Source organism: Abrus precatorius, unplaced genomic scaffold (genome assembly GCF_003935025.1).
Source record: "Abrus precatorius isolate BTA unplaced genomic scaffold, Abrus_2018 Scaffold0, whole genome shotgun sequence".
Classification (NCBI taxonomy): domain Eukaryota; kingdom Viridiplantae; phylum Streptophyta; class Magnoliopsida; order Fabales; family Fabaceae; genus Abrus; species Abrus precatorius.
The window spans coordinates 3,946,453-3,961,393 of record NW_020874290.1 but is presented as its reverse complement, the minus strand read 5'-3'; the positions used below and the strand labels follow the sequence as shown (position 1 = coordinate 3,961,393).

Below are 14,941 nucleotides of genomic sequence, written 5' to 3'. Positions count from 1 at the left end.
AAAGAAGACTTGTACCACACTCCACATCAAGCAGAGAATGCCCAATGCCTGAGGTCAACTGTCTTCAAAGACCTCCCCATCTACAGAACTCATTTCCCTCCACCAGCAGCTGCTGTAGAAGAAGAAGATGATGATGAAGAGGATGATTTGGAAGATGAGGATGAGGATGAAGATGAAGAGTAGATTAGGAATTTAATTTTCTGTCATTAGTTTAATTTTTGTTAAAAAATTGTAATTAGAATTTCAGACTTTTGAGTGTTGTAATTACATTTTAAGTTTTATTTTGGTTATGAACAATTCTGTTTTAAATATCTACTAGCTTTGAATTTTATTGAGTTTTAATCTGATAATTGATAAACAACTTGTGAAGTTTTTGTGCAGACCATGCTCTCAAACTCTGAACAAGGAGCACAGGGAATGATTGAAATATGCACAGCTACCATGAAAGGGGGGTTTAATTCTGTACCTCTATTTTCATGTGTACAGCTTACATTTTGCATAAAATTTTCACAAGTTAGAAAAATATTAAACTGCATTAGATTTTGTTTTCTTGATAAATAAACCTGATTTTCACCTGATTGAAATTTTGATTGTTGAATTACATAAGTTGTTTTTCTCATTCTTAACATGATTGTCGTACTTGTATTTTTAAAAAATAAAGCAGTCTTGCCATTTTATTCATGCAAATTCTTGAAGTAAATAGTGAACTGAATTGATAAATATTATCCATTTACTTCCTTGGTGAGACTTGAACCTTTTCATTCATTGATGTGTGACTGATCTCAAATTCTGATTCACTCTCTAGAACTTGCTTTGTTTCTTAACTGAATATGTTGTTTTGCACTAATCACATAAAGGATGGAGGCCATTATTCAGATTTACCTAGTGTGCCAAATAGACTGCCTTTCATTCTTGAATGTCCTAATTAGCCCCTTTGAGCTGATAGCCTTTCTTTGATTAACCTCAATACAAGCTTTTCTAGAAAAATTACCTATTCAAATAGAAAAGAGGCAAATTGAGTTGAATCAAAGATAAGTTTTAAAACTAAGTTTGGGGTAACATCATGTTTCTAGTGCATTACTTGAGGACAAGCAATGTTCTAAGTTTGGGGTAGAAAGGATTGAGAAAAGGATTGAAATGAATTAAGAAAGTTAGAAAAAGTCATGCAGAGAAAATATGAAAAAGAAGTAACAAGCTGCAAGTAAAAATAGAAAAATGAAAAAGAAATAAAAAGAAATCAGCAAATCAAAAAGGAAAAGGAAATTGGTAGATAATTCTACAAAAATTTAAACTGTGATTGAAAGTTGATTAAGAATAGAAACAGTTGATGCAGCCCTTACTAAGTTTAAAAGCTTATCTACTCAATTTGCATCTTTTTCTGTTTGAAATTAGCTGCAATTATATCCTGAATTCATTGAAATCATACCTGTCCTTGAGCCTTAATATTACCTAAAAAGTCCTCTTGATATGTGATTAATTGTAAATTTGCAAAGGAGGTAGAGAATATAGGCAAGCTTATGGCAGAGTTTGATGAATTTGGTGATGCTGAGAGCAAACACAAGCTTAAACACTAATTGAGCTAGAGAAACACTTTCTGAGAGCTGTGATAATGTTTCTCAACTCTGTTTGCATGTAGCTTTAATGATTTGCTTGATTGAAATGAATGAGATTGTGCAGCAAATAGATAAGTCAAGTATGACTATCATGATGTAGAATTGGTGAATGACTTAGTGAGAAAACAACTAGAATGCATTAAAGTAAAATGGATTCTTAATATGAATTTTTTTGAAAAATGTAAAAAGTTTTTGGATTCCAATTAATAAGAATTTACACCCTTGATATGTTCTAATTTGCTTAAGGACAAGCAAAAATTCAAGTTTGGGGTAGTGATGAATCCATATTTTACTAGTATTTTACAATAGTTTTTAGTGCAATTAATAAAGAAAACATGCTAGAAATAGTAGAAAACTCTTAAAAAATTAATAAAATGTTGCATGTCACTTTTAAACATAGTTATTTTAAAATTCATTGATTTTCTATGTAAAAAGTGACATTTCAAGTATGCCTTTGTAGGGAATTCTGAGCTAAGTTCATGAGGATTGGATGATCAAAGGAAAAATAGAAGAAAAGTAGCAAAACTTGAAGGAAAGAAGTTGATAATTGAAGAACAGCCTCTGAGTGATCACTTTCGCTGGTGAAAGTGATCACTCCAGAACCATAAAATGGAGAAGAGCTTCTGCGTAATCACTTTTGCTGGCAAAAGTGATCGTTCCAGAACATGCGCAAGAAAGCAGCTTCTGCATGTTCACTATTTCCAGCAGAAGTGAACACGCGCATGACATTAGCAAAGGAAGCTTCTGCGTGGCTACTATTTTCAACAAAAGTGAACACTTTAAAGTGCGCATGGCTACTATCACCAGCAAAAGTGAACACGCGCAAGTGGAAATGAAGAATTAGCCTCTGCATGATTACTATTGTTGGAAAAAGTGATCACGCCAGCAGAGCGAGAATTCTATAAAAGGCAGTTAGCTCAGGAATTTTGGAGTTTTTGTTCATTTTTCATTTTCCATTTGTTTTTGTTGTTGAGAGAGTCAGAGAGGGAGATTGAGGACGAACACCAAGCTTCATTTCTTGAGGGATTAGATTGGAGATTGGCTTGAAGATGTTTCTTCTTTGTTCATTCTCTTCTCCTCTTCTCTTCTCTTCTCTTTTTGTAATGTTTGCTTAAACTCTTTGTGGTTAGGAATTGTGAATCTGAAATGGAAATGTTGAATTGATTTTGGATCTGAACTTTGAGTTTTGGATTGGATTGAGTGATTGATTCTGCTGTTAAAGTAGTGATTGATTGGAAATTTGATCAACTAATCATAGAGGAACTCTTATCAATGGGAATTGAATTTGTTTCTCAGATCTGAATTAATTACCAAGGTTATTGGTTTCTTAGGGATAAGATATCTTAATCTTGCAATCTTTTGGTTTCTCAAACTTAATGCAGCATTTGATTGGATTAGATCTAAGGGATTGGAGTAATTTGATTAGATGCTAGATTCATTGAGGCAAGGGATTATCCTTTGATTAATACAACGTGAAACTGATTGTCATTCCATCTAAATGCTTGAAAGTTCAGAACTTTATTGATTCAATGTTGAAGTTTTGGTGAAACAATTTCCTAACTACTCTTTCTACATCTATTTACTATATACTTTTGTACTAACTATTCTGTTTTACTTTCTAATTTCATTTTTGATACATTCATACCAATTCCATCTGAAATTTGTAAAGCTCAACTAATTGTGGTCTTGTGAAGTGGTAATTGAGAACTTTATTCCCTGAGGACGATACTTGGAACTCAATTTGATTCTAAGATTTTTTATAACTTGCTACAACAACACTAGTACACTTGCTAGTCAGTTTACCTTCATTGCAACAGCAGTTGTAAAGAGTGTGACAGTAGGAGGTTCTTGGTGGTGATGCACTTGGGTTTCTCTGTTGTGTTCAGCTCCCAAGTAGTCCCTGGTCTTCCAATCCTTTACAAGATTTCAGCATAGTCCTTGTCTTGAAAATCCTTGAAAGCACTGAATTCTTATTGTCCAGGTTGTGTTTGAGTGTTGATGTTGTCAGTAGAGAAATCTACCCTCATTCCCTTGACCATGGTGTGGTATTTTGGTATCTGATCTCCCTTGAATCTCATGACATTGGCATAGAATTCTTGTGTAATTTCCCTCCATCCTATTCCAGCTATTGAGCAGAAGGATTCTCACTCTCTTTTTTGAATCTCTTCTTTGTATTCTGGGTAATGGTCTTCAGCAATTTCAAAAGCTCTGTACTAGACTATTTTCCTCCTTAGAATATTAGCTTTGAAGTAGTTTTCATGTGCTAGGCTTTTGAATCTTGGGTCATGTTGAGGAATTTTCCTTGAGGAAGAAGCTCCTGCTATTCTCCCCCGCTTTGTTCTTGGAGTTCCCCTTGAAGATCCAACTAGAGTGTTGTCTGATGTTCTTGCCATTTTTTAAATTCCTGCTAGAAAAGTTCATTTAAGCATGCTAAAATATAATATGCTATAATGAATTACTACAATTACTTATACCTACAATGTAATGTAACATGCAAATGCAGGACATTATCAATCCAAATCAAAGAAATAATAGTTTGTATCCCTAATGTAGAACAATATCAAAATTCATATTGAATATTCCTATGCCTTTTAGTTTTAGCATAGAGTATGAAAATAATACAAACAAATTCATCTTTAGAATTATCAATAAGCATTTTCAATTAAGCTTTAATTCACTCACTCTCAGTGGAAAGATTCTTTTTTTTTTCATGTAAAATTCTCAGTCATTCAGTTTTTATAACAATAAGAAATTTTAGTTTAACATTTTTCAATAACGTCCTTTAGGTCAATTCACTCAAATATTACAATGTAGGTATGATTCATCTAATGAAATTGCCAAATGAAGTAAGAAATGAGCTACATTATCCTTTAATCTCAGGTTCAGATAAATTATTATCAGAAAATTCTCTCAGTTTTCATATTCAGAGTTTTCCAGAATTTTCAACAATGAAGAACCCTAATCTTTGCTACAAGAATGAAGAGGAACTTACCTGGAATAGAGTTGCTGCAATGTCGACTCAAATGTGCTATAAAGAACAAATTGCTCTAACAAACAACTCACAAAAGATAAGAATCTCAAAAGAATGATGAGAGAAATATGATAACATGCAAGCTTACTTCTTGTGCATGGTTACTTTTGTTGGTGAAAGTAAGCATTCCAGAGAGCTATGTATTTTTCAAATTTTTGGAATGGACTATGCGTTATCACTATTTCTGGGAAAAGTGATAATGTGCAACTTACTCTCTAAGCGCGATTACTATTTTCAAGAATAGGAGTAAGCTTACTATCTCATACTTACCTGCACATGGCCACTTTTCTCAAGAAAAGTGGTTGTTCCAGAAAGAGGCATCTCCTTTAGACATCTGCGTGATCACTTTTGTCAGTAAAAGTGATTGTTTCAGAAGGGTGTGTTATCCTTCGTACCTCTGCGTGACCACTTTTGTCAGGAAAAGTGATTGTTCTAGAGGGGCACATTAACCTGCAACTTCTGTGTGACTCCTTTCCTGAAAAATAGTAACTCCTTTCATCAATCAAAGCCTTTAAAGAACTCAGGTAGCTCACTTACTCAACTATAATCCTTTCAATACATATTCACAACATGAAACCTCAATTCATTCAACAAATTATCTCCAAAATATAGATGAAACAGAATCACAGAAAGTAAAATTTCAGAAATTGAAGTAAAATGAATAACAAAAATTCAAGTAAAATGCAAATAGAGTAAAATGGTTCAGAAATGTGAGTTGCCTCTCACAAAGCGCTCTTTTAACGTCACTAGCTTGACGTTAAATGTTCCTCACTGCTAAGCAACCAAGTTAATGCAAAAATTATTCTTGATGACTTCTCCTCCATGGTAGATTTTTAACCTTTGACCATTTACTTTAAATTCTCTCCTTTCTTTCTGATCTTCAAGTAATACAGCACCAAAGGGAGAAACTTCTTTCACCATAAAGGGTCCTAACCATCTTGACTTGAGCTTTCCAGGAAATAACTTTAATCTTGAATTGAATAGCAGAACTAGCTGCCCTAGTCTGAACACTCTTTGCAAAATGAATTTATCATGTATTCTTTTAGTCCGCTCCTTATACAGCTTTGCATTTGCATATGCAAACTGTCTAAACTCTTCCAGGTTATGTAGTTGTAGCACTCTCTTTTCTCCAGCATTGGTTAAATAAAAATTTAACCATTTAGTAGCCCAATATGCTTTATGTTCAAGTTCTACAGGAAGATGACAAGCCTTTCCAAATACTAATTGATATGGTGACATACCAATTGGTGTTTGCCCAAACTATGTCATCCAGCTTCCTTGACCAGTCTTTTCTTGAATTATTCACCACTTTCTCCAAGATTTTCTTGATTTCTCTGTTAGAGATTTCAACTTGTCCACTTGTTTAAGGATGGTAAGGTGTTGCTATTCTGTGTTTTACTCCATACTTTTCTAGAACAGATTCAAGGTATTTGTTGCAGAAGTGTGATCCTCCATCACTTATCAGAATTCTAGGTAGTCCAAATCTTGGAAAAATGTTCTTCTTTATGAATGAAATCACCACTTTGGCTTCATTTGTTCTAGTTGGTATAACTTCCATCCATTTAGATACATAATCTACTGCCACCAATATATATTCATGAGTAAAAGAGGTTAGAAAAGGTCCCATAAAGTCTATTCCCCACACATCAAGCAGTTCCACCTCTAAGATGTTGTTCAAAGGCATTTCATGTCTTTTAGAAATGTTGCCCACTCTTTGGCATTTGTTGTAATTCTCTACATAGACTTTTGCATCTTTGAACAATGTAGGCCAGAAAAAACTAGCTTGTAGAACTTTGGCAGCTGTCCTAGATCCTTCATGATGGCCTCCATAATCTAAATTGTGGTAGTGCCATAGGATATCAGTTTGCTCTTTATGTGGAATGCATCTTCTCAATATACCATCTACTCCAATTTTGAATAGAAAAGGATCTTCCCAAGCTATCATGAAGAAACTTCTTCCTCTGCTGCCAACTCATTCTCCTTGGGATATGCTGAGTAGCCTTAAAGTTTGCTATATCAGCAAACCAAGGTAGGTCTTCCACAACCAACAGCTTTTCATCAGGAAATTCCTCATTAATGTCATAGCAATCTGATTGCAATGCTTCCAAGGGTATTCGAGATAGATGATCTGCAACATCATTATCTTTTCCCTTCTTGTCTTTAATTTCCAATTCAAATTCTATAAGTAGCAGGATCCATCTCAGCAGTCTTGGTTTGACATCCTGTTTAGAAAACAATTATTTCAAGGCAGCATGGTCAGTATATACCACAACTTTGGATCCTACCAAATAAGATCTGAATTTATCAAAAGTAAACACTATAGCAACAAACTCTTTTTTAGTGGTTGTGTAATTAATCTTTGCAGAATTTAGGACTCCACTAGCATAGTAAATCACATGTAGTCTTTTATCTTTTCTTCGTCCTAATATAGCACCCATTGCATTGTCACTTGCATCACACAATTTCAAATGGTAAAGTCCAGTCAGGTTTAACAAGTATTGGAGCAGAAATCAGCTTCTCTTTTAAAATGAAAAAAGCATGCAGGCATGATTCATCAAATACAAATGCTACATCCTTAACTAGCAAGTCACTAAGAGGTTTGGCAATGTTAGAAAAATCTTTAATGAACCTCCTATAAAACCCTACATGGCCTAAAAAGCTTCTAATCCCTTTTACATTCACAGGTTAGGGAAGTTTACTAATCACTTCAATTTTTGCTTGATCCACCTCCATCCCTCTAACTGAAATCTTATGGCCAAGCACTATTCCCTCTTGTACCATAAAGTGAGATTTTTCCCAATTCAACACCAAGTTGGTGTCTTGGCATCTCTGCAAAATAGTGGACAGATTAAATAGGCAGTCATCAAATGAATTTCTAAACACAGAAAAATCATCCATAAATACTTCAATTATCTTCTCAACCAAGTCAGAAAAAATAGCTAACATGCACCTTTGAAATGTAGCTAGAGCATTACAAAGCCGAAAAGGCATCCTTCTATACGCAAATATTCCAAAGGGACAAGTAAATGCAGTTTTTTCTTGGTCAATTAGATCTACAGCAATTTGGTTATAGCCAAAATATCCATCTAAAAAGCAATAAAATGCATGGCCAACTAACCTTTCTAGCATTTGGTGTGCAAAAGGTAGAGGAAAGTGGTCTTGTTTGGTCACATCATTCAGCCTTCTATAATCTATGCACATCCTCCATCCCGTTACTGTCCTTGTAGGTATCAACTCATTTTTTTCATTTGGTACCACAGTCATTCCTCCACTTGTACAGGACTCACCCAGCTACTGTTTGAAATAGGATATACAATCCCTACATCTAATAGTTTCATGACCTTCTTCCTTACTACTTCCTTCATAGCAGGATTTAACCTTCTTTGAGGTTGCATAACTGGTTTAAAATTTTCCTCAAACAAAATTCTATGTTTGCAAAAGGCTGGGTTTATACCTTTCAAATCTGAAATGCTCTATCCTATTGCTGATTTGTGTTCTCTCAGAATTCTCAGTAGCTTCTCCTCCTCTTCTTCCTTGAGTTCATTACTAATGATGATTGGATTTTCATATTTTTGGTCCAAGAATGCATATCTCAAATGAGAAGGCAGTTGTTTGAGCTCCAATTTCTGAGTTTGCTCTTCTTTCACTTCCTTTTTCAGCTCTTCATTGATTGATTTTTCTGCAGGGGTTAGAACTGATAGAGATTCCAATTGCTGCTCAATTTCCAGAAGGTATTCTTTTTTAATCATCAAAGATTTAGTATTTCCTGCAGCTATGGTTTCTCTCAACACAGAAATTTCATCAAACTCATCAAAAGAATAAGGAGTAATAAGAGAATCCAATATATCCATTCTCATACATATGTTATCATCAATCGGATATTTTAATGCTTCAAACACATTAAATATTACCTTTTCATCTTGAACTCTAAGCATGAGCTCTCCCTTTTGCACATCAATGAGAACTCTTCCAGTTACAAGGAATGGTCTGCCTAGAATCAAAGGTATGTTCGCATCCACCTCCATATCTAGAATGACAAAGTCTGCAGGAAAAATGAATTTATCAATCTTAACCAACAAATCTTCTACCACTCCATAGGGATAAGTATATGATCTATCAACTAATTGCCATGTAATGTTGGTTAGTTTCAGTTCTTCTATTCCTAATTTCTTCATGATAGCTAATGGTATTAAGTTAATGCTTGCTTCCAATCACACAATGCCTTTCACACAGTACAATTTCCTATCTCACAAGGTATGCTGAAGGATCTTGGATCCTTGAGTTTTTAAGGAAGCTTTCTTTTTAGAATGGCACTGCATTCCTCTGTTAATGGCATTGTCCTATCATGTTCCAATTTCCTTTTCTTGGAGAGCAATTCCTTCATGAACTTGGCATAAGATGGCATCTACTCCAAGGCTTCTACAAAAGGAATGTTGATATGTAATTTCTTGAACACATTCAGAAATCTTTCAAACTGCTCCTCTTGCTTAGGATTCTGCACTCTTTGAGGATAAGACAACCTCTTATAATTTTTTGGATCTATTGGTTTGCAAGCATCCTCAAAAAGTTGTTCCTTGGTCTTTCTCTCAGAATTTGTATGAGTTTCTCCCTTATTTTCTAAATGTTCTCTCTTAAGTAACTTGAAATTTCCTTGCTGCAGATCTTTTTCTCTTCTTCATTCTTCTGTTGCATTACTCACTTTCTTTTCTGCAGGTTTGGGACTGGCTACCGCAGCTCCACTCCTTGTGGTTATAGCTTGACACTGCTATTTTGGATTTATCATTGTGTTACTTGGAAATCTCCCTTCATCTCTATTTGTTAGTTGTTCAGCCAACTGTCCAATTTGAGTTTCTAACTTCTTCATGGAAGCTTCTTGATTTTTAATGCTGGTTTGAGTGACTTTCATAAATTGCAGCATTGTTTCTTCAATTTCATTCATCCTTTCATTCATAGGTCTAGCTGAATTCTGACTCCTTTGAAATTGCATAGAAGAATTTCCTTGAAAATATTGTTGTTGTTGTGAAGTTCCTACATTCAAAAATGGAAGAAAGGGACTAGTGTTTTTGATAGCAGAATTTTGAGGATTCCATTTATAAAACTATTGATTCTTGTTATTTGAATGTTGGAATCCAGGAGGAAATGATTGTTGAGGATAAGATTGCTGTTGTCTTTGATAATTCCCCATGTAATTGACTTGCTCTTGTGGATTTGGTGTAGGTACATCACATGCACCATTAACATGATTCCCTCCACAAAAATCACAGCTCAATTGATTGGTTACCACATTTTCAGCTTGTAGATTGCTGATCTGTTGAGTCAGAGTTGCTATTTGCTCAGAAAATAATTGATTCTGCAGCTGATTTTGTGCAAGAAAGGTTTCTATAACTTTGGCTTCATATCCATTACTTCTCCCTGCATTTCTTCAGTTGGAGTTTTGGTACATAGATGAAACCATCATCTCAATGATTCTTTGAGCTTCTTCTAAGGATTTCATGCTTAAAGAACCTACTGCAACTGCATCCACCATGGTTCTAGTCACTACATTCATTCCGTTGTAAAAGGTTTCCAACTGCATCCACTCTGAAATACAATGCTGTGGACATCTTCTTAGCAACTCTTTATATCTTTCCCAGGCTTCATATAATGATTCCCCTTCTAGTTGCATAAAGGATATGATTTCTCCTCTCAGTTTGGCAGCTTTTGATGGAGGAAAATACTTGGTTAAAAATTTGTTCACAAGCTCTGTCCATGTGGTGATGCTCCCTTGAGGCTGTGCTTCTAACCAACACTTGGCCTTGTCTCTCAAAGAAAATGGAAATAGCCTCAGTCTTATAGCATCGTCACTAACTCCATTCATCCTTATAGTGTCACATAACTGCAGAAAATTAGAAATATACAGGTTAGGATCATCAGAAATTCCACCAAAAAATTGATCCTGTTGTACCAAATGAAGTAAGGCTGGTTTTATTTCAAAGTGATTAGCTTGAATGGTTGGTCTAACTATTGAAGAGTTATAGCCTTGCATATTTGGAATTGCATAATCCCTTAGTGTCCTTATCCTATGTTCTTTTGCCATTTCAATTTAGTTTTATATTTGAAAAAGAGGAAGGAAGCCCAGCAGTTGGCGGTAACATACTCAGACCACATCTCTACAGTTCCTCTTGACGCTTTCATCACTAACCAAGCACACCCACTCATCTCACTTTATGTTTTTATAACCCTCTCCATCTTCGCTATCTCCCCTATTTTCTCTTCCGAACCCTAAAATCAAAATGTTGGAGCATTACAAAGGTACTTTGTTTTGCACTTTCTTGCCCTATTTTTAGTGTACTACTTCTTCCCTCTTCTTCTCCGTTCTTGCATTTGTCTGTTATGCGTTTTATCCTCATAATTTCTGTCACCTTCGAAACAAAAGTAAATTTGACTAGTAAGTGTACTAATGTTATTGTAGCAAGTTATAAAAATGATAGAACTGTGTTTGAGTCCCAAATACCATCCTCAGGGAATAAAGTACTCAATTATCACTTCACAAAGTCCACAATTTGTTGAGCATCACGAATTTCAGATGGATTTTGGAGATAAAAGTGACAGATATTAAAATCAGAAAGGAAAACAAAACAATGAACATGTAATTATGTGATTAACAAATGTATAGAACATAGTTAGGGAGTTGTTTCACCAAAACTTCAGTGTTGAATCAACAAAGTTCTGAACATTCAAGTAATTAGAAGGAATGACAATCAGTTTCACGTTATTTTAATCAAAGGTTAATTCCTTAACTTAATGAATCTAACATTCAATTAAATCACTCTAATTCCTTAGATCTGGTTCAATTAAATGTTTCTTTAAGTGTTAGAAACCAGAAGATTGCAAGATCAAGTTATCTTATTCCTAAGAAATCTATAATCCTGATAATTGATTCAGATATGAGAAACAAGTTCAATTTCCATTGATAAGCGTTTCTCTATAATTAGCTAATCAAACTTCCATTCAATCACCACGAAAAATGTAGAATCAATCACTCAATCCATTCCAATACTCAAAATCCAGATCCAGAATCAATTCAACACATTCGTTTTGGATTCACAATCCCTAACTACGAAAGGTTCAAGCAGCCATTACAACAGAAAAAAGAGAAAAAGAGAGAAGAGGAGAATAAACACAGAAGAAGAATCTTCAATTGATCTTCAATCTGATTCCTCTAGGTTGAAGTTCGATGTTCATCCCCAATCACTCTCTCAGTCTCTCTCCACACCAGAAAACTAAGTGAAAATGAAAAATGAACAAAAGATCCTAAGATATCTGAGCTAAGATATTCTTCATAAAAGTAGTCACACTGAGATTGAGATCTGTGCGTGTTAACTTTTGTGGATAAAAGGAGAACGCGCAACTCTGCAGTGTTAGAGGTCTCTTTGTAACATTCACTTTTGTGAACAAAAGTGATAACGCGTAGCTTGCTTTCTTAGAAAAAGTGGTAACGCGCATCAACCTTAACTTGTAACTACACATTACTCATGCGCGTGATCACTATTATTGGAAAAAGTAACTATGCGCATCACATTACCTTTATTTAAACCTAGGCATGGTTACTTTCACTCGGAAAAGTGATTGTTCCAGAGAAGGGTTCGTTCCTTGCTCCTCTGCGTGATCACTTTCATTAGCAAAAGTGATTGTTCATAATGGAACCCTGTAATTGAAGCTCTGCGTGATCACTTTTCTGCAAAATAGTGACTCCTTTTGTTATTCAAAGCTCCTTACAAACTTAATTGCCTCATGCATTCAATTTCAATCATCTCATTTATGCATCCACAACATGAACCTTCATTGAATTAACACATTATTCCTAAAACACATATAAAACAGAATCTAAAATCAGAAAATTACAGAAATTGAAATAAAGAATTAACAAAAGTTTAAGTAAAATGCAAATAGAGTAAAAATGGTTTAGAAATGTGAGTTGTCTCTCACAAAGCGCTCTTTTAACGTCACTAGCTTGACGTTAAATGTTCCTCACTGCTAAGAAACCAAGTTAATGCAAAAGGTGTTCCTATTGAATTCTCCTCCATTGTAAATCTTCAGTCTTTGACCATTGACTTTAAACTTTCTCCCTTCTCTCTGATCTTTAAGTAACACAGCACCAAAGGGAGATACTTCCTTTACCATAAAAGGTCCTGACCATCTAGACTTGAGCTTTCCAGGGAACAACTTCAATCTAGAGTTGAATAGTAGAACTAGCTGCCCTGGTTTGAATTCTCTCTACAGGATGAATCTGTCATGTATTCTTTTAGTCCTTTCTTTATATAGTTTTGCATTTTCATATGCAAATTGTCTGAATTCCTCCAGTTCATGTAGCTGTAGCACTTTCTTTTCTCCAGCCTTGGTTGAATCAAAATTTAGCCATTTAGTAGCCCAATATGCTCTATGTTCAAGTTCCACAGGAAGATGACATGATTTCCCAAACACTAATTGATATGGTGACATACCAATTTGTGTTTTGAATGCAATTCTGTATGCCCATAATGTATCATCAAGCTTTCTTGACCAATCTTTTCTTGAGTTACTGACTACTTTCTCTAAGATCTTCTTGATTTCTCTGTTTGAAATTTCACTTGTCCACTTGTTTGAGGATGATAAGGAGTTGCTACTCTGTGTTTTACTCCATACTTATCTAGAGCATTATCAAGGTATTTATTGCAGAAGTGTGATCCTCCATCACTAATTAGAATTCTTGGCACTCCAAATCTTGAAAAAATGTTTTTCTTTATGAAGGAAATCACCACTTTGGCTTTATTTGTTCTGGTTGGTATAGCTTCCACCCATTTAGACACATAATCCACTGCCACAAGTATGTATTCATGAGAAAAAGAAGTTGGAAAGGGTCCCATAAAGTCTATTCCCCATACATCAAACAGTTCCACCTCCAAGATATTGTTCAAAGGCATCTCATGTCTTCTAGAAATGTTACCAACTCTTTGGCATTTATCACAGTTTTCTACATAAATTTTTGCATCTCTGAACAATGTAGGCCAGAAAAATCTAGCTTGTAATACTTTGGCAGCTGTTCTTGATCCACCATGATGGCCTCCATAATCTGAATTGTGGCAATGCCATAGGATATCAGCTTGTTCTTTCTGTGGAATACATCTTCTCAAAATGCCATCTACTCCAATTTTGAATAGATGGGGATCTTCCCAAATATAGAACTTGTTGTCATGAAGAAATTTCTTTCTTGGCTGCCAATTCATTCTCTTTGGAATGTGCTGAGTGGCCTTAAAATTTGCTATATCAGCAAACCAAGGTAATTCATCCACAGTTAGCAGCTTTTTCTCAAGAAATTCTTCATTAATATCCAAGTAATCTGATGGCAATGTGTCCAACGGAATTCTGGATAGATAATCTGCAACACTATTCTCTTTTCCTTTCTTATCTCGAATTTCTAACTCAAATTCTTGAAGTAGTAGAATCCATCTCAGCAGTCTTGGTTTAGCATCCTGCTTAGAAAGCAAATATTTCAGAGTAGCATGGTCAATATATACCACAACCTTGGACCCTACTAAATAAGACCTGAACTTATCAAAAGCAAATACTATAGCAAGCAACTCTTTTTCAGTGGTTGTGTAATTAATCTGTGCAGAGTTTAGGCCTCTACTAGCAAAGTAAATCACATGCAGTCTTTTATCTTTTCTTTGTCCTAATACAGCACCCACTGCATTGTCACTTGCATCACACATTAGCTAAAATGGTATAGTCCAGTCAGGTTTAACAAGAATTGGAGCAGTGATGAATCTATATTTTTACTGATATTCTAGCATAATTCTAACACATTTGATAAGAAAAATATATGAATCTTTACTGTTTTGTTTAAATTTGTAGCTATCTTAGCAATTGTGAAAATTTTACTTAGGAATTAAGTTTTTAATCTTATTTTTGAAGGAATAATTGGAGCAAAGATCATGAAAATGAAGGCTTGATGACAAGGAAGAAGAAAGAAGCAAGTCTGGACTCCAAAAACACAAGAACAAAAAAGTACAGACTGGGTGTGATCACTATTGTCAACAAAAGTGATCACTCCAGAGCTCAAAGAAGAAGTGAAGCCTGGGCGTTACCACTATTATCATCGAAAATGAACGTTCCAGAGAGCCTTCAACTTGGCGAGTTACGCGTAATCACTTTTTCTCATAAGAGTGATCACGTGCAACCACTTGAGTTATGCGTTGCCACTTTTATCAAGAAAAGTGATAGTTCCAGATACGGTCAATATCAGGAAAGTTGCACGTGGCCACTTTTTCTCAAAAAA

The 14,941-nt window shown here is 34.9% G+C and overlaps 1 protein-coding gene and 1 non-coding gene across 2 annotated transcripts; one reads left to right on the top strand and one right to left on the bottom strand.

Moving 5' to 3' along the window:
* Window positions 1–6,007: 6,007 nt before the first annotated feature.
* On the bottom strand, window positions 6,008–8,039 carry LOC113852148. Its single transcript, XM_027482397.1, has 4 exons — window positions 7,932–8,039; window positions 7,372–7,473; window positions 6,551–6,866; window positions 6,008–6,477 (listed from the first exon to the last, which is right to left on the bottom strand). The coding sequence occupies exons 1-4, from the start codon at window positions 8,037–8,039 to the stop codon at window positions 6,008–6,010; spliced, it is 996 nt and encodes a 331-aa protein (XP_027338198.1).
* Window positions 8,040–10,229: 2,190 nt separating this feature from the next.
* LOC113853516 lies at window positions 10,230–10,336 on the top strand. The gene has a single exon (XR_003502627.1). It is a non-coding gene; the product is annotated as a small nucleolar RNA R71 (small nucleolar RNA).
* The last annotated feature ends 4,605 nt before the right edge of the window (window positions 10,337–14,941 follow it).